At 40.2% G+C, this 18944-nt stretch overlaps 1 protein-coding gene across 1 annotated transcript in view; it reads left to right on the top strand.

Moving 5' to 3' along the window:
* The window catches only part of AOPEP (aminopeptidase O (putative)), a 1396509-nt gene that overhangs the window by 789933 nt on the left and 587632 nt on the right, over positions 1 to 18944 (top strand). Inside the window, exons 8-9 of the mRNA XM_053702422.1 lie at positions 18031 to 18133; positions 18226 to 18333. Of these exons, the coding sequence (XP_053558397.1) occupies positions 18031 to 18133; positions 18226 to 18333 (211 nt within the window). The remainder of the gene's footprint in view (positions 1 to 18030; positions 18134 to 18225; positions 18334 to 18944) is intronic.

Below are 18944 nucleotides of genomic sequence, written 5' to 3'. Positions count from 1 at the left end.
ATGAAGATCTTTCTAACGGATCAGAGACATTGCAAGCTTACATCAGTTTGCCTTGCCCTCCAGGCCTCCCTAAGTCCTTCGGGGGCCCAGTGTATGGAAGTGATTGGCCTCATGGTGTCTTGTATGGACATCATTACCTTTATCAGATTCCATCTCAGACCCTTACAACTATGCATGCTGAGACAATGGAACGGCGACCATTCAGACCTGTCCCAACAGATAATACTGGACAGCCTGTCTAGAGATTCCCTCTCTTGGTGGCTCTGTCAGGATCACCTGTCCAAAGGCATGTGCTTCTTGAGACCGTCCTGGGAGATTGTGACTACGGACGCAAGTCTATCTGGCTGGGGAGCCGTTTGGGGTGCCAGGAAGGCACAGGGTCTGAGGAGCCCACGTTGCTGATCAATATCTTGGAACTTCAGGCAATGTTTAATGCCCTGAAGACTAGGCCCCTTCTGGGTTTGTCCCAGTTTATCAGATTCCAATCAGACAATATAACTTCAGTAGCCTACATCAACCATCAGGGAGGAACGAGGAGTTCCTTAGCGATGAGAGAGGTTTCTCAGATCCTGGAATGGGCAGAGACCCACAACTGTATGCTATCAGCGATCCACATTCCGGATGTGGATAACTGGGAAGCAGACTTCCTCAGCAGGCAATCTTTTCACCCGGGGAATGGTCTCTCTACCCTGAGGTATTTGCAGAGATATGCTTCAGATGGTAGATGCCGGAGATAGACCTCATGGCCTCCTGTCTAAATGTCAAACTACCCAGGTACGGGTCGATATCGAGGGATCTTCAAGCAGAACTAATAGATGTTCTAGCGGTTCCCTGGAGGTTCAGACTCATATATATTTCCTCCATTACCTCTTCTCCCCCATGTGGTGGCTCGGATCAAGCAGGAGCGAGCACCGGTGACTCTAATTGCTCTATCCTGGTCGTGAAACACTTGGTTCGTGGATCTGGTGGGGATGTCCTCATCTCCTCCATGGAGGTTACCCTGGGTCCCTTCCTACATCAAATCTAGATTCTCTGAGGCTGACTGCGTGGAGATTAAACGCTTAGTTTTAGCCAAGAGAGGTTTCTCTGAGAGTGTTATTGACACTTTGATTGAAGCTCGAAAGCTGGTTACTCGATGCATCTACCATAAGGTGTTGGGGACTTATCTGCACTGGTGTGAAGAACTTGGTTTTTCTTGGCATAAGGTTAAGGTTGCCAGAATTTTATCCTTTCTCCAGAATGGACTGGAGAATGGTCTATCTGCTAGTTCCCTGAAGGGACAGCTATCGGCCCTGTCGGTGTTGCTGTACAAGAGATTAGCTGTGCTTCTGGATGTGCAGTCCTTTGTTAAGGCCCTGACTAGGATCAGGCCTGTGTCTAGAACGGAGACTCTGCCTTGGAGTCTCAACCTTGTTCTTTGTGTGTTGCAGCAGGCTCCGTTTGAGCCAATGCTTACTGTTGACATTAAACTGTTATCCTGGAAAGTTCTGTTTCTGTTGGCTATTGCCTCTCCTTGCAGGGTTTCGGAGATTTCTGCCTTGCAGTGTGATCCCCCTTACCTTGTTTTTTCACGCCGATAAGGCGGTTTTACGTACTAAGTTAGGTTTCCTTCTTAACGTGGTGTCAGATCAGAACATTAATCAAGAGATTGTTGTTCCTTCCTTGTGTCCCAATCCTTCCTCGGTGAAGGAACGTTTGCTATACAATCTAGATTTGGTTCGTGCCTTAAAATTTTACCTTCAGGCTACTAAGGAGTTCAGACAATCTTCATCTTTGTTTGTCATCTATGCAGGTAAACGTAGTGGTCAGAAGACCACTACGTCTTCCTTGTCTTTCTGGTTGAGGAGTGTCATCCGCCTAGCTTATGAGACAGCGGGACAACACTAGAGCAGTAGCTTCTTCCTAGGTTTTTTAGAACAAGGCCTCTATGTGGCAGATTTGTAATGCGGCTACCTGGTCCTCCTTACATACTTATTCTAAATTTTACAAGTTTGATGTGTTTGCTTCAGCTGAAGCAGCTTTTGGGACAAAGGTTTTGCAGGCTGTCGTGCCCTCAGATTAGGGTCTGCCTCCTTTTTGTTCCCTCCCGTTATTCCTTCAGTGTTATCTGGAGCTTGGTTTTCCCAACAGTAAGGAATTAAATCGTGGACTCTCCCTGCCTTATGGAAAGAAAACAAAATGTATGCTTAACAGATAAAATCCTTTCTTTCCTGGCAGGGAGAGTCCACAACCCCGCCCTTAAGATATTTTGTTTGGGTGGCTCCCTTTTTATACTTTCTTCTGGCCCCTTTATACCCTGATGTTTCTCCTACTTTTCCTTGTTCCCTCGGCCGAATGACTGGGAGGATAGGGGAAGTGGGAGGGATATTTAAGCCTTTGGCTGGGGTGTCTTTGCCTCCTCCTGGTGGCCAGGTGTTTCCCAATAACAAGGAATGAAGTGTGTTTCCCAATAACAAGGAATGAAGTCGTGGACTCTCCCTGCCAGGATAGAAAGGAATTTATCTGGTAAGCATACATTTTGTTTTCATGATACAGAAAGAGCATGCAGTTTTAAACAAATTTATAATTTACTTCAATTATCAATTTTTCTTCATTCTACTTGTATCTTTTGTTGAAATACAGGGACGTTTGCTTAGGAGCCGACCCATTTCTGGAGCACTATATGGCAGCAGTTTTTGCAAGAATGCTATCCATTTGCAAGAGCACTAGATAGTAGCACTAGTTCCTGTCATGTAGTGCTCCAGATGCTACCTAGGTATCTCTTCAACACAGAATATCATGGTAACTAAACAAATTTGATAATAGAAGTAAATTGGTAACTTTTATAAATATAATTTAAATAAATCTAAATACAAATTACTACAATTAACTAAATAATTCCTATTTAAAACTAAATACTCACCTGTAAAATAAACCCTAAGCTAGCTACAATATAACTAATAGTTACATTGTATCTAGCTTAGGGTTTATTTTTATTTTACAGGCAAGTTTGTATTTATTTTAACTAGGTACAATAGTTATTAAATAGTTATTAACTATTTAATAACTACCTAGCTAAAATAAATACAAATGTACCTGTAAAATAAAACCTAACCTAAGTTACACTAACACCTAACACTACACTACACTACAATTAAATAAATGACCTAAATTAAATACAATTAACTAAATTAAATAAAATTAGCTAAATTAAAAAAACCCCCACTAAATTACAGAAAATAATAAACAAATTACAAGATCTTTAAACTAATTACACCTAATCTAATAGCCCTATCAAAATAAAAAAAGCCCACCCAAAATAAAAAAAAACCTAGCCTAAACTAAACTACCAATAGCCCTTAAAAGGGCCTTTTGCGGGGCATTGCCCCAAAGAAATCAGCTCTTTTACCTGTAGAAAAAAAAAAAAAACCCAACAGTAAAACCCACCACCCACACAACCATCCCCCCAAATAAAACCATAACTAAAAAAACCTAAGCTACCCATTGCCCTGAAAAGGGCATTTGGATGGGCATTGCCCTTAAAAGGGCATTTAGCTCTATTGCGGCCCAAAGCCCTAACCTAAAATTAAAACCCACCCAATATACCCTTAAAAAATCCTAACACTAACCCCCGAAGATTCACTTACCGGGAGAAGTCTTCATCCAAGCGGCAAGATGTCCTCAACGAAGCCGGCAGAAGTGGTCCTCTGGACGGGCAGAAGTGGTCCTCCAGACGGGCAGAAGTGGTCCTCCAGACGGGCAGAAGTCTTCACCCAGACGGCATCTTCTATCTTCATCCTTCCGTCGCGGAGCGGCTCCATCTTCAAGACATCCGGCGCCGAGCATCCTCTTCAATCAACGTCTTCTTCTGGAATGAAGGTACCTTTAAGTGACGTAATCCAAGATGGCGTTCCTTAGTTTCCGATTGGCTCATAGAATTCTATCAGCCAATCGGAATTAAGGTTGAAAAAATCCTATTGGCTGATGCAATCAGCCAATAGGATTGAACTTCAATCCTATTGGCTGATCCAATCAGCCAATAGGATTGAGCTCGCATTCTATTAGATTAGGTGTAATTAGTTTAAAGATCTTGTAATTTGTTTTTTATTTTCAATAATATAGTGTTTTTTTTTTGTAATTTAGCTAATTTTATTTAATTTAGTTAATTGTATTTAATTTAGGTAATTTATTTAATTGTAGTGTTAGGTGTTAGTGTAACTTAGGTTAGGTTTTATTTTACAGGTAAATTTCTATTTATTTTAGCTAGGTAGTTATTAAATAGTTAATAAATATTTAGTAACTATTCTACCTAGTTAAAATAAATACAAACTTGTGTGTAAAATAAAAGTAAACCCTAAGCTAGCTACTATGTAACTATTAGTTATAGGAATACTTAGGTAATGATAGTAATTTGTATTTAGATTTATTTAAATTATATTTAAGTTAGGGGGTGTTAGGGTTAGACTTAGAGTTAGGCGTTAATAAATTTAATATAGTGGCAGCGACGTTGGGGGCGGCAGATTAGGGGTTAATAAATGTAGGTAGGTGGCGGCGATGTTAGGGACGGCAGATTAGGGGTTAATAATATTTAATGTTTACGATGCGGGAGTGCGGCGGTTTAGGGGTTAATATGTTTATTATAGTGGTGGCGATGTCCGGAGCGGCAGATTAGGGGTTAATAATTTTATTTTAGTGTTTGCGATGCGGGAGGGCCTCGGTTTAGGGGTTAATAGGTAGTTTATGGGTGTTAGTGTACTTTTTAGCACTTTAGTTATGAGTTTTATGCTACAGCGTTGGAGTTTAAAACTCATAACTACTGACTATAAAATGCGTTACGAATCTTGCAGGATAGGCTGTACCACTCACTTTTTGGCCTCCCAGGACAAGCTTGTAATACTGGCGCTATGGAAGTCCCATAGAAAAAAGACTATACGCAATTTGCGTAAGTGGATTTGCGGTAATGCCAAAAAAGTGTGCGGTGCCCCTAAATCTGCAAGACTCGTAATACCAGCGGTAGTAAAAAAGCAGCGTTATGAGGCTTAACGCTGCTTTTTTACTCATAACGCAAGACTCGTAATCTAGCCGTCAGTATTGAAAGGAATTATCATTAGTCCAACATTTATTAAATGTTCACTAACGTTTAATTGAAGTCTAAGGGGCCGAATTATCAAGCTCCGAATGGAAACAGACCGCTGCTCCATAACTTGTCCGCCTGCTCTGAGCCCATGGACAACAATCTGCCCGATCCTATACGATCGGCTGATTGACACCCCCTACTAGTGGCCGATTGGCCGCGAATCTGCAGGGGGCGGTATTGCACAAGTAATTTACAAGAACTGCTTGTGTAATGATAAATGCCTACAGTGTATGCTGCCGGCATTAATCTATGTCCTCTCGCACATTAATAAATTGCTTCCTAAGTATTGAAGGGAATAATCATTAGTCCAACATTTATTAAATATTCACTAACGTTTAATTGCACAGTAGCCTATGGTGTAAAAGGAGAGTAAATTAAACTTTAATGATTCAGATACAACATGCAATTTTAAAAAAATTTCCAATGTACTTCTATTGTTTAGTTTGCTTTTTTCTTAGGCATCCGTTGTTGAAAAGCATACCTAGGGTCAGGAGTAGCAATGCACTATAAGGAGCTGGCCCCTGATTCTATCTGTCTGTCATCTATATATCCATCCATCCACGCTTGCCTAATTCCTAATAAAATGCTTGTCTCTTGAATGTTCTTGTTGTCTACTGAGTTATGAGATATGAATTAGCTCTTCAATAGCATATTATTTCACCAAATGTAATTCTCTATTAAATAGAAATGATACACAAAAATCAATGAACCTCCCCATCCTGTTATCTCACAATTTTCATTACCATTTTGTACTTCAGAACTACTAAAACAAATCATGACACTTCACAGTTCCAGCTGTGCTAAGAATTTACATTTCCTATTACGTGACTGCGTTACTTAAAATATTTAGATTTAAAATGCAATGATTACTATATAGCTAAAATATTTATACAAAAACTGAATAAAAATCTTGTAACTTAAGCTTTTTCTATTACACCATGCCTGAAAAAGAAGCCTAGCAGTCTTGCAGTTTCACTTGGTTACCCAAATAGTTTATTATTGTAATTCATTTGTCATATTTTGCCAACACAAAAGTATTTCTTTCAAAATGTACTTGTTATATATAAACACATTGGGAAGAACATCCTACAGGATTCTAGCACTAGATACAGAATTGTATCTGTATTAGGATTAAAGGGATATAACGCCAATTTAAATTTACTTCTATTAACAAATTTTATTTGTTCACATGGTATTCTATGTTAACACCTTTCTGCTGGTGTTTATTTGTTACATCGGAACAAAATAAGTAATAAATCGAAATCACGCGGATCGCGTGATTTCAATGATGGGATTGGGTCTGGGGGAAGGGAACGCCCTCCAGTCCATGATCCCAGTTAGGAAGCCGCAGCTGCTTCAGTAAAGCAGAATGGCTAGGACATTCCATGCCATCCTAAGGACAGCATGGAACGGCCTAACGGCATTAAGGGGATAAAGAGATACCTAGGTAGACATCTAGAGCACAACATGACAGAAAATAGTGCTGCCATCTAGAGCTCTTGCAAAAGGCAACATTTTTGGAAAACTGCTATATAATGCTCAAGACATGTGCATGCTACTGGGTTTAATTTCCTGGTTTTCAACAAATGATACCAAGAGAACAAAGACATTTTGATTAAAGAAGTAAATTAGAAAGTTGTTTAAAAGTGCTTGAGTTTCATATCCCTTTAAATAATTCCAAGAGTAAGCATGTGCAGTAGATTATTTGTCTATCGTTATTTCGTACTTTTTAATGGATCGCGTACTGGGCAGACTATCTCTTTTCGCAGAGACTTGGATAAGAGAAGTTCAGGACCCTTGGGTTCTGGAGGTCATCGCCCAGGGTTACAGGATAGGATTCAAGACTCACCCACCCAGAGGCAGATTCCTCCTGTCAAACCTATCATCAAGACCAGAGAAGAGAGATGCCTTTTTAGAGTGTGTGAGGGATCTCTTATCTCTCGGAGTAATCGTTCCAGTACCTCTAGCAGAAAGAGGTCTGTGGTATTATTCAAACCTTTTTGTGGTCCCAAAGAAGTCGGGCACGTTTCGCCCGATTCTAGACCTTAAGTGCCTAAACAAGTTTCTGTCGGTCCCATCGTTCAAGATGGAGACGATCAGGTCGATTCTGCCCCTAGTTCAAGAGGAACAGTTCATGACAACAATAGATTTGAAGGATGCTTACCTTCACATTCCAATCCACAGGGTTCATTTCAGGTTCCTAAGATATGCATTTCTGGACCAACACTTCCAGTTGGTTCTGGGAGCACTGCTTAAGGTGGCGAGGGCCAGAGGTATTGCAGTGGCTCCGTATCTGGATGACATCCTGGTCCGGGCTCCGTCCTGCATGAGGGAAGTATCTCGGATTCTGGAATGGGCGGAATCCCACAACTGTTCGCTGTCAGCGATCCACATTCCGGGTGTGGACAACTGGGAAGCGGACTTTCTAAGCAGACAATCGTTTCATCTGGGTGAATGGTCTCTCCATCCCGAGGTGTTCGCGGAGATCTGCAACAGATGGGGGATGCTGGAGATAGATCTCATGGTGTCCAGACTCAACTTCAAGCTACCCAGATATGGGTCGCGGTCCAGCGATCCCCAAACAGAGCTCATAGATGCCTTAGCGGGGCCCTGGAAGTTCAACCTAATTTACATTTTTCCACTTTTGCTACTTAGACCTTGTGTAGTGGCCCGCATCAAGCAGGAGCAAGCCTCGGCTATTCTGATTGCGGATCTGGTGGGGATGTCATCGTCTCCTCAATGGAGGTTACCTTGTCACAGAGATCTGCTGGTTCAGGGTCCCTTTTTACACCAAAATTTTGATTCTCTGAGGCTGACTGCATGGGTATTGAACGTCTAGTCCTAGCCAAGAGAGGTTTTTCTGAGAGAGTGATTTATACTCTCTTTCAAGCCAGGAGACCGGTCACTCGTCGAATCTATCATAAGGTGTTGAGGACCTACAAGGTTAGGGTATCCAGGATTTTGTCCTTTCTCCAGGATGGGTTGGATAAGGGTCTTGCTGCCAGTTCCTTAAAGGGACAGATTTCAGCTTTATCTGTACTGTTACACAAGAAGCTTGCAGGGCTTCCTGAAATTCAATCCTTTGTTTAGGCTCTGTCTAGGATCAGGCCTGTCTTTAGCAATTATGCTCCGCCTTGGAGCTTAAACTTGCTACTTAAGATTTTGCAGAGGGCTCCATTTGAGCCTATGCATTTGCTTGACATTAAAATTCTTTCTTGGAAGGTTCTATTCTTACTGGCTTTTGCATCGGCACGCAGATTCTCTGATTTGGCGGCCTTGCAATGTGAGCCTCCTTACCTAGTTTTTCAAGCTGATAATGCTGTTCTTCGCACTGGGTTGGGATTTCTTGCCAAGGTTGTGTCAAATCGTAACATCAATCAGGAAATAGTAGTTCCTTTCCTGTGTCCTAACCCTTCTTCGTCAAAGGAAAGATAGCTTCAAAATTTGGATGTGGTTTGAACCTTGAAGTTCTATCTTCAGGCCACGAAAGAATTCAGACAGACTTCGTCTTTACGTCTTTATTTGTTGTGTATTCGGGGAAACGCAGGGGGCAAAGGGCCTCTTCCACTTCCCTATAATTTTGGTTAAGGAGCATTATCCGTTTGGCCTATGAGACAGTGGGACCTAAGCCTCCTTAGAAGATTACAGCTCACTCTACTAGGGCTGTGGCCTCTTCTTGGGCCTTTAAGAATGAGGCTTCTATGGAGCAGATTTGTAAAGCAGCTACTTGGTCCTCCTTACATACTTTTGCAAAATTTTACAAATTTGATGTCTTTGCTTCAGCGGAAGCAGCTTTTGGAAGAAAGGTTTTGCAGGCTGTGGTGCCCTCAGTTTAGGGTCCTCCTCCTTTTACCCTCTCATTTTTTTTTCATTCAGTGTCCTCTAGAGCTTGGGTATTTGTTTCCCACAAGTAATGAATGAAGCCGTGGATTCTCCTCCCATTAAGATGGAAAACATAAATTATGCTTACCTGATAATTTCATTTCCATCTGTGGGAGGAGAGTCAACGGCTCCCACCCGTTTCTCCGGTGGGCGGACCTAAATTTCTTTTTATTTTTCTGGCACCATTTATACCTTGATATTTCTCCTACTGTTCCTTTTTCCCTTGGCAGAATGACTGGGGGATGAGGGGAGTGGGGAGGTATGTAAGCCTTTGACTGGGGTGTCTTTGCCTCCTCCTGGTGGCCAGGTTCTTATTTCCCACAAGTAATGAATGAAGCTGTGGACTCTCCTCCCACAGATGGAAATGAAATTATCAGGTAAGCATAATTTATGTTTTTGCCTCTAGTTCAGGAAGGCCAGTTTATGACAACAATAGACTTAAAGGATGCATACCTGCACATCTAAATTCACAAGGATCATTTCCAGTTTCTAAGATTTGCTTTTCGTAAAACACATTACAAATTTGTGGCCCATCCCTTCAGTCTGGCCTCAGCACCTCACATCTTTATGAAGGGAAACTCCATTGCCCCTTATTTGGATGATATTTTGGTTCAACTTTGTCTCTTTCTCTGGCTACTGCTCATACCCAGAGAATGGTATCTTTCCTTCAGGAGCATGGATGGGAAATCAATGTACCCAAAAGTTCTTTATTACCAGCCACAAGGGACTCTATTCAAATGCACTTGTTTCTCACAGATACTCGCAGAACCAAAATTCAGACAGCCTGTCATTCTCTACAGATGGCTCATTCTCCTTCTGTAGCACATTGTATGGAAGTAGCGGGTCTTATGGTAGCATTGTCGTCAAAAGTACCTTTTCGTCATTTTCATTTTCGTCGTCTTCAATTGTCCATGCTTCAACAGTGGTCAAAGGACTGGAACAGCAGATAGAGCTCAGTTCTTCAGACAAGTGACCCTTGAAACTTCTTTTCTTCGTCGTCCTATATGAACCATAGTCCCTACAGACTTAAGTGTAATGGGTTGGGGTGCTGTTTGGGAGACCCAGAGGGTGCAGGGAGTATGGTCCCCTCTGGAAGCAAGGTAACCTATCAACCTCCAAGAACTTTGTGCAATTCTTTGTGCCCTTCAATCTTTGCCCCTTCTCAAACAGGAGAGATTAATTTGGTTCCAGTCAGACAACATCACTGCTGTGGCGTACATGATTCATCAGGGAAAGACTTAGCTATGCGAGAGGTATCTCACATTCTGTCTTGGGCAGGGGAAAACCACTGCACCATATCATCCATTCACATTCCAGGAGTGAATAATTGGGAATCAGATTACCTAAATCGTCAATCCGTCCATCCAGGAGAATGGTGTCTTCATCAGGGCATTTTTGATCAATCAGTCCTGAGGTGGGGTCTTCCAGAAATAGATCTAATGGCATCTGAATTGAACCGCAAACTTCCGGTTTATTGGGCCAGGTGAAGAGATCCAATAGCTTGCATGATAGATGTTCTTTTCTGTCCTTGAAACTATTGTCTGGCCTATGTATTTCTTCACTTTGTTCTTCGTCCAAGAGTCATTGATAGAATCAAACAGGAATCAGATTCTGTTATTCTCCTAGCTCCTGTGTGGCCCCAGAAGACTTGGTATGCAGATCTAATTCGGATGTCAACTCTTCCTCCATGGGCTCTACCACTAAGGAAAGATCTGCTGCCCCAAGGACTATTGTATCACCCGGATTTCAAATCTCTGAATTTGACGGCGTGGATGTTAATCGTCTAGTTCTCGAAAACAGAGGTTTTTCAGATTCTTTTACCTCTACTCTACTGCAATCCAGAAACCCTGCAATGCAGAGAATTTATCATAAGATTTGGAAAGCTTTCTATACAGTGGGGAAAAAAAGTATTTAGTCAGCCACCAATTGTGCAAGTTCTCCCACTTAAGAAGATGAGAGAGGCCTATAATTGTCATCATAGGTATACCTCAACTATGAGAGACAAAATGTGGAAACAAATCCAGACAATCACATTGTCTGATTTGGAAAGAATTTATTTGCAAATTATGGTGGAAAATAAGTATTTGGTCAATATCAAAAGTTCATCTCAATACTTTGTTATATATCCTTTGTTGGCAATGACAGAGGTCAAACGTTTTCTGTAAGTCTTCACAGGTTGTCACACACTGTTGCTGGTATGTTGGCCCATTCCTGCACGCAGATCTCCTCTAGAGCAGTGATGTTTTGGGGCTGTCGCTGGGCAACACAGACTTAACTCCCTCCAAAGGTTTTCTATGGGGTTGAGATCTGGAGACTTGTTAGGCCACTCCAGGACCTTGAAATGCTTCTTACGAAGCCACTCCTTTGTTGCCCGGGCAGTGTGTTTGTGATCATTGTCATGCTGAAAGACCCAGCCACGTTTCATCTTCAATGCCCTTGATGATGGAAGGAGGTTTGCACTCAAAATCTCACAATACATGGCCCCATTCATTCTTTCATGTACACGGATCAGTTGTCCTGTTCCCTTTGCAGAGAAACAGCCCCAAGCATGATGTTGCCACCCCCCTGCTTCACAGTAGGTATGGTGTTCTCTCTCCTCCAAACACGACAAGTTGTATTTCTACCAAACAGTTCTACTTTGGTTTCATCTGACCATATGACATTCTCCCAATCCGCTTCTGGATCATCCAAATGCTCTCTAGCATACTTCAGACGGGCCCGGACATGTACTGGCTTAAGCAGGGGGACATGTCTGGCACTGCAGGATCTGAGTCCCTGGCGGCGTAGTGTGTTACTGATGGTAGTTTTTGTTACGTTGGTCCCAGCTCTCTGCAGGTCATTCACTATGTCCCCCCGTGTGGTTCTGGGATGTTTGCTCACCATTCTTGTGATCATTTTGACCCCACGGGGTGAGATCTTGCGTGAAGCCCCAGATCGAGGGAGATTATCAGTGGACTTGTATGTCTTCCATTTTCTAATTATTGCTCCCACAGTTGATTTCTTCACACCAAGCTGCTTGCCTATTGCAGATTCAGTCTTCCCAGCCTGGTGCAGGTCTACAATTTTGTTTCTGGTGTCCTTCGACAGCTCTTTGGTCTTCACCATAGTGGAGTTTGGAGTGTGACTGTTTGAAGTTGTGGACAGGTGTCTTTTATACTGATAACAAGTTCAAACAGGTGCCATTAATACAGGTAATGAGTGGAGGACAGAGGAGCCTCTTAAAGAAGAAGATACAGGTCTGTGAGAGCCGGAAATCTTGCTTGTTTGTAGGTGACCAAATACTTATTTTCCACCATAATTTGCAAATAAATTCTTTCCAAATCAGACAATGTGATTGTCTGGATTTGTTTTCACATTTTGTCTCTCATAGTTGAGGTATACCTATGATGAAAATTACAGGCCTCTCTCATCTTCTTAAGTGGGAGAACTTGCACAATTGGTGGCTGACTAAATACTTTTTTCCCCACTGTATTTGGTGTTCTTCTAGAGGTTTCTCTTGGAAATATTTTAGAATTAATCAGTTCCTTCAGCATTATCTGTTATCTGTTTTGTTTCACAAGAAGCTGGCTAAGTTGCCTGATCTTCAAACTTTTGTTCAAGCCTTGGTGAGAATTTGTCCTTATTAGCCCCATTTTTCCCCCTTCTCAATTTGAACCTATACATTCCCTGGACCTAAAGTTTTTACCATGGAAGGTTCTCTTTCTTCTAGCCATTTCTTCCACTAGATGAGTTTCTGAATTATCAGCTTTGACTTCTGATTACCCCTTTTTGATTTTTCATCAGGATAAAGTGGTTCTCCAGACTAAATATGATTTTCTCCCAAAGATAGTGTCTTCAGAAAATATTAATAAGGAGATGTTTGTTCCTTCTCTGTGCCCAAATCCTTCTAACTCTAAGGAACACCTACTACACAATTTGGATGTAGTCAGAGCCTTAAAATGTTACCTTCAGGCTACTAAAGACTTTTCAGGTCCCAGAAAGGGTCAAAAGGATACAGCATTAGCTTTGGCATCATGGCTTAAAGTGCCATAAAACATGTTGAGCATTTCCTAAAGGGGCTAATTAGGTAAAAATAGTTTGCATAAAAAAATTGTTTAAAAACTGCTGGCAAGTATTTTAAAATAATTTTCAAAAATAAGCAAAATTAGTCACATAGCTATGCTGTCTGGAGTAGTTTGATCCACCTCCCCCGCCCCTTATCAGTGTTTAGCATCAGAAACACAGGCATTGTATTTCAATTGAGTTAACAGCAGCTTATTTGCTTCTAGACATGCTTCAGCAGATAATGAGTGTTATTAAAGTCTGCATTCTACCAGATCAAAGGTGGATATAGATACAGCCATAGAAGGAATTGTGTGGGGGGAGTTAGAGCTGTTCAATTTGGAAACTTAAAAGAAAGGGTTAATGGTGAGGCACTACAGTATACATTTGCAGGTAAAGTAATTAAAGTACATATTATTCTATTTTGTCTCTATCCCAACTTGTTTTATGTCCCTTTAAGCAGACTATTTGTAAGGCTTTAAATCGCCTCCAAAAATAATAACTGCTCATTTTAATAGATCTGTATCTACTACTTGGGCCTTCAAAAATGATGGAGCAGATTTGCAAGGCGGCAACTTTGTCTTCTCTTCATACCTTTTCTAAATTTTTCTTTTTTGATATTTATGCTTTTTCCAAAGCTGATTTTCTCAGGAAAGTCCTTCAGGCCGCAGAGTCTGGTAAATAGGAACTCATTTTGTCCCACCTGTCCTTAACATGGACTCTCAGGTTGGTATTATATCTGACATGCTATGGACATCTATGGACTCTCATCATCTTAAAAAAAAAAAGGAAAACAGAATTTATACTTACCAATAAATTTCTTTGTTTTGGGATTATGAGAGTCCATAGAAGTGTGGTGCACAGCTGCAATTAGTGGACTTCTAATTACCAAAAACTAATTGCAAAGCCATGCATGTCTGCTGTTTTTAAACAAAGGGATTCCAAAGAAGCTTTTGCAACCATTTTTATTATGACTGCGGTAGTTGTGTATAAATAATTTCAGTGAGAAACCCAAAGTTTGCGAAAAAGTTAACTATTTTTTTATATGATTGTATTTGGTGGCCAAATAGGGGTATCAACTATACCAAAATGGGCATAGATCAATACATTGGGTTGTCTACTTTAAAAATATATATAGTTTTCATAGGTAAATAAAAACAAAAAAACAAATGCTCTATTTCTGTTTATCCTTTTAACGCCATTATGCCGTTCTATTCCGTCATAATTACACTGGGCTAGAACGTCATAGCCATGGCTGTCCTGAAGCCTACTACGCTTCCTGGATTTGATCGCGGTCTGAAGTGCATTCCTAGGGTTATAGGGACGCCCCCCCAGACCCGATCCAATAATTGAAATCTCGCAGTTGTTCCGATGTAGACACTTTAACCCCAGCAGAAAAGGGTTAAACTTATTGATAGCAAAAATTTAAAAAAATTTTCTCTGATTCCCGGTAGCGAAGGGGTTAAGTACCTCTTTTCATACTATATAATAGCCATAATTGTTTATCGTTCTGTAGGTAACGTGTAATTTTATTTCGGATTCTTTGTCTGAGAACTATTATTTTCTCTGTTTAGATTCTTGTAAAAGGTGTTATGATTAATCAATGGAAACCGTAGAATGTTTTCATTATACTATGTTTAAAAACTTGAACAAAAGGATATAGAAAAGCAAACTGCCTAGGCAAAGAATGTTTACTAGGGGCAAGATTACATATGCAGCGTCGCCCGCAAAAGCCGGCGATGCCGGTTTTTACACAGTTTTGGTATCACATATAGAGCGCCGCATATAAATGCGGCACATATATTTCACCCGTCGGCCGCAATTTTTACTCCCATAAGTTAACATAGAACCGTGTCACAAATCGATATCACATATTCAGCGCAAGGACATACGCGGGGAAAATGGAGATATTTTACTCCATTTTCACCTTGTCACACATAGGCAGGCTCAGGCAGGCGCGGCAAGCCTTGCTTGAAAATATTAACACACCTAACGCATGCACAATATCTATCTACCCCCTGAAAATAACTAACACCTAACGCATGCGCAATATCTACCTGTCAACTGCAATAACTAATTAACTATATTAACCGTTAATCCGCCAACCCAACATCGAATTAACCTATTAACCCCTAAACCGCTATCACCCCACAACGCAATATAATTTAACAAACTATTAACCCCTAATCTGCCATTCACCCATATCGCAAAGAACCTATTAAAACTATTAACCCCTAAACCGCCACCCCCCCACAAACGCAATAAACTTAATTGACCTATTAACCCCTAATCCGCCAAAAGTCAAATCTCCCGTAAAAGTCTAACACGTCTCCTAAAAATAAACCCGACACGTAAAATCCCTATATCTGCCATCAAACCCACATCGCAACTAATAATAAATGTATTAACTCCTAAACCGACAACCCCCCATAACATGCCTAATTAAACTATTAACCCCTAATCCGCAATTCACATTCATCACGATCTACCTAATAAATGTATTAACCCCTAATCTGCCATTAACCCACATTGCAACAAACCTTATAAATCTATTAACCCCTAATCCGCCAAACCCACACAACGCAAATAATTAATTCAATTACTAAGCCCCCTAACTGAACACCTCCTAAATTAACCCCATTTACCTAAATTAATAAATACTGTTACTATTAAAATAAAAAGCTAACATTACTTAGAAATAAAAACAACTAAGATTAAATTAATCTAAGATTACAAAAAATAAAAAAATCTAACATTACAGAAAATAATAAACAAAATTATCCAAAATAAATAAATTAAACCTAATCCCTATGAAAATAAAAACAATCCCTAATCTAATGCTAAAGTACCAATAGCCCTTAAAAGGGTCTTTTGTAGGGCATTGCCCTAAGTTAAACAGCTCTTTTCCCCCTCTAACAGTAAAAAGCCCCCACCCACTAAACCCCCCCCCAAAAAAAACTAACACTAAAAAACCTAAGCTACCCAGTGCCCCTAAAGTGGCATTTGTATGGGCATTGCTCTTAAAAGGGTATTCAGCTCTTTTACTGCCCTTAAAAGGGCATTCAGCTCTTTTAAGAGTGCCGATTAAAATCCTAATCTAAAAAAAATAAACCCCCCAAAAATTAAAAAAAAGCCTAACTCTAACCCCCAGATAGGTACTGACGGTTCTTCTTCCAAGCGTCGACCTCTTCTATCTTCATCCAGGACCGCAGAACTGAAAACCGGCGACAGCAGAACCGAAGACCAGCAACCATGGATCGTGGAGATCCTCTTCGTACGATCACCGCCGCAAACTGAGGATTGAATTCAAGGTATGCGTTTAAATATGGGGTACCTTGAATTTCTATTTGGCTGATTTGATTCTTCAAATTCAAATCAGCCAATAGGATTTTAGTAGCTCTTATCCTACTGGCTGATTTGAATTTGAAGAATCAAATCAGCCAATAGGAATGCAAGGGACGCCATATTTTATTGCGTACCTTAAATTCACTATTCAGTGTACGGCGGTGATCGTACAAAGAGGATCCTCCATGTCCATGGTTCCGTGTTTGCCGGTCTTCAGTTCGGCGGTCGCCAGTCTTCAGTTCCTCGATCCTGGATAAAGATAGAAGAGGTCCCCGCTTGGAAGAAGATGTTGGCCGCTTGGAAGAAGACTTCACCGTCTGGAACAGGACCTTCTCTGCTGGACTTTAGAAACGGTGAGTACCTATTTGGGGGGTTAGAGTTGGGCTTTTTTTTTTATAGATTAGGGTTTTAATGGGCACTCTTAAAAGAGCTGAATGCCCTTTTAAGGGCAATAACCATACAAATGCCCCTTTAGGAGCAATGGGTAGCTTAGGTTTCTTTAGGGACTAAAATGCAAAAGACCTGTTTAATTTAGGGCAATGTCCTACAAAAAGTCGTCGTTTAGCATTAGATTAGGGGGGTTTATTTTGGGGTTTTTTTTTTATTTTCATAGGGATTAGGTTTAATTTTTTGATTTTGGATAATTTTGTTTATTATTTTCTGTAATGTTAGATTTTTTATTTTTTGTAATCTTAGATTAATTTAATTTTATCTAAGCTTTTTTTTATTTTTACTTATGTTAGCTTTTTTATTTTAATTGTTTGTACCAGTATTTTTTCATTTAGGAAATGGGATTTATTTAGGCAGTCTTAGGTTAGGGGGGCTTAGTAATTTAATTAGTTAATTGCGTTGTGTGGGTTTGGCAGTTTAGGGGTTAATAGTTTTAATAGGATTATTGTGTTGTGTGGGTTTGGCAGATTAGGGGTTAATAGATGTATAAGGTTTGTTGCAATGTGGGTTAATGACGGATTAGGGGTTAATACATTTATTAGGTAGATCGCGATGTATGTGAATGGGGGATTAGGGGTTAATAGTTTAATTAGGCATATTGCGTTGTGGGGGTTGTCGGCTTAGGGGTTAATACATTTATTATTAGTTGTGATGTGGGTTTGATGGCAAATATAGGGATTTTACATGTCGGGTTTATTTTTGGGAAACGTGTTAGACTTTTTCGGGAGATTTGACTTATTTTTTATTTTCTTCGGCGCCAGCAGTTTTTAAAGTGCCGTAAGTCACTGGCGACTCCAGAAATTTGAATTTACACTTTCTGGACATCGCTAGTTTATCCGACTTACGGCACTTTATGAACTGTCGGGGGGTTTATGTAATACCCCAATGTGCAAGGTGAAATTACGGGCGGCACGGGTTTTTCAGCGGTTGCGCTGAAGCTTGCGCCGTATATGTAATCTCGCCCTAGATATTTGTGTGTACTTAAAACCATGCGCAAAATCATAACTCTTATTACAACACGCATATTTATGAGAGGGCAGCATTAACATGGCCAGTGTTATACCAACTGCAAATAATTTATAGGTGAACATAATGTGAACATAATGTTGGCTTCATATCATACTAGTTATAAAGTAGCTTTCTAGCTATTGGCGAATAGTGGAAAATATAATTATTATTTTATCTTTTATTCTTAGACCTCATGGTGAGAACACAGGAGAAGTGAGTGATTCTGGTGCATCCATTGTCAAACACGGCCTGAATGCAGAGAAAATCTTCATGCAAGTGCATTATTTAAAGGTAAACACAATTTTCCCCAGGTTACATCCAGCAGTATTTTTTTATTATTATTTTAATTGTAGCATTTCCTTGTTTTCATTACTCTTTTGCAGGGTTATTTCCTTCTTCATTTCCTTGCAAATAAAGTTGGAGAAGAGAATTATTTTTCTTTTTTGAGAAAATTTGTGATTGTTTTTCATGGGCAACTAATACTTTCTAAGGTAAGTTGCATAATATCCACGTATGTCCTAGAGACTATATAATACATGTGGGGGCTCACGTTGTGTGTGCTGACTAAATTACATGTAAATGTTGAAGGAGGAGAAGATAACACTGACAGTGACCATTTATTTTCCGAAGTCTGATTTTGCATGTTTTATTTATTTAAAAGGGACATGAAACCCACAATTTTTATTTCATGATTTAGGTAGAACATACAATTTTAAACAACTTTTAAGTTTTCTTCTATTATCAAATTTGCTTTGTTTCTAACTGAACAAATGGATGAGCCAATGACAATCGGTATATATATGAAGCCACCAATCAGCAGCTAGAACCTAGGTTCTTTGCTGCTCCTGAGCCTTCTTAGATAAACCTTTCAGGAAAAGGTAACGAGAGGGAAGCAAACTAATTAATAGAAGTAAATTAGAAAGTTGTTTAAAATCTTATACTCTATCTAAATCACGAATTTCTAATTATGACTTTACTGTCCCTTTAAGCAACAATTTGATGAGAAATATAAACATCTTGCAGGTTTTAAGTGCAACCATGTCCCTTCATTCTACTGTTGTGAATAGAAAGTGATCATCTTAGATTAATTTGGATTGGTTGT

The sequence above is a fragment of the Bombina bombina genome, chromosome 2, assembly GCF_027579735.1.
Source record: "Bombina bombina isolate aBomBom1 chromosome 2, aBomBom1.pri, whole genome shotgun sequence".
Taxonomy (NCBI): Eukaryota; Metazoa; Chordata; class Amphibia; order Anura; family Bombinatoridae; genus Bombina; species Bombina bombina.
This window is presented reverse-complemented; position numbering and strand designations above follow the sequence as displayed.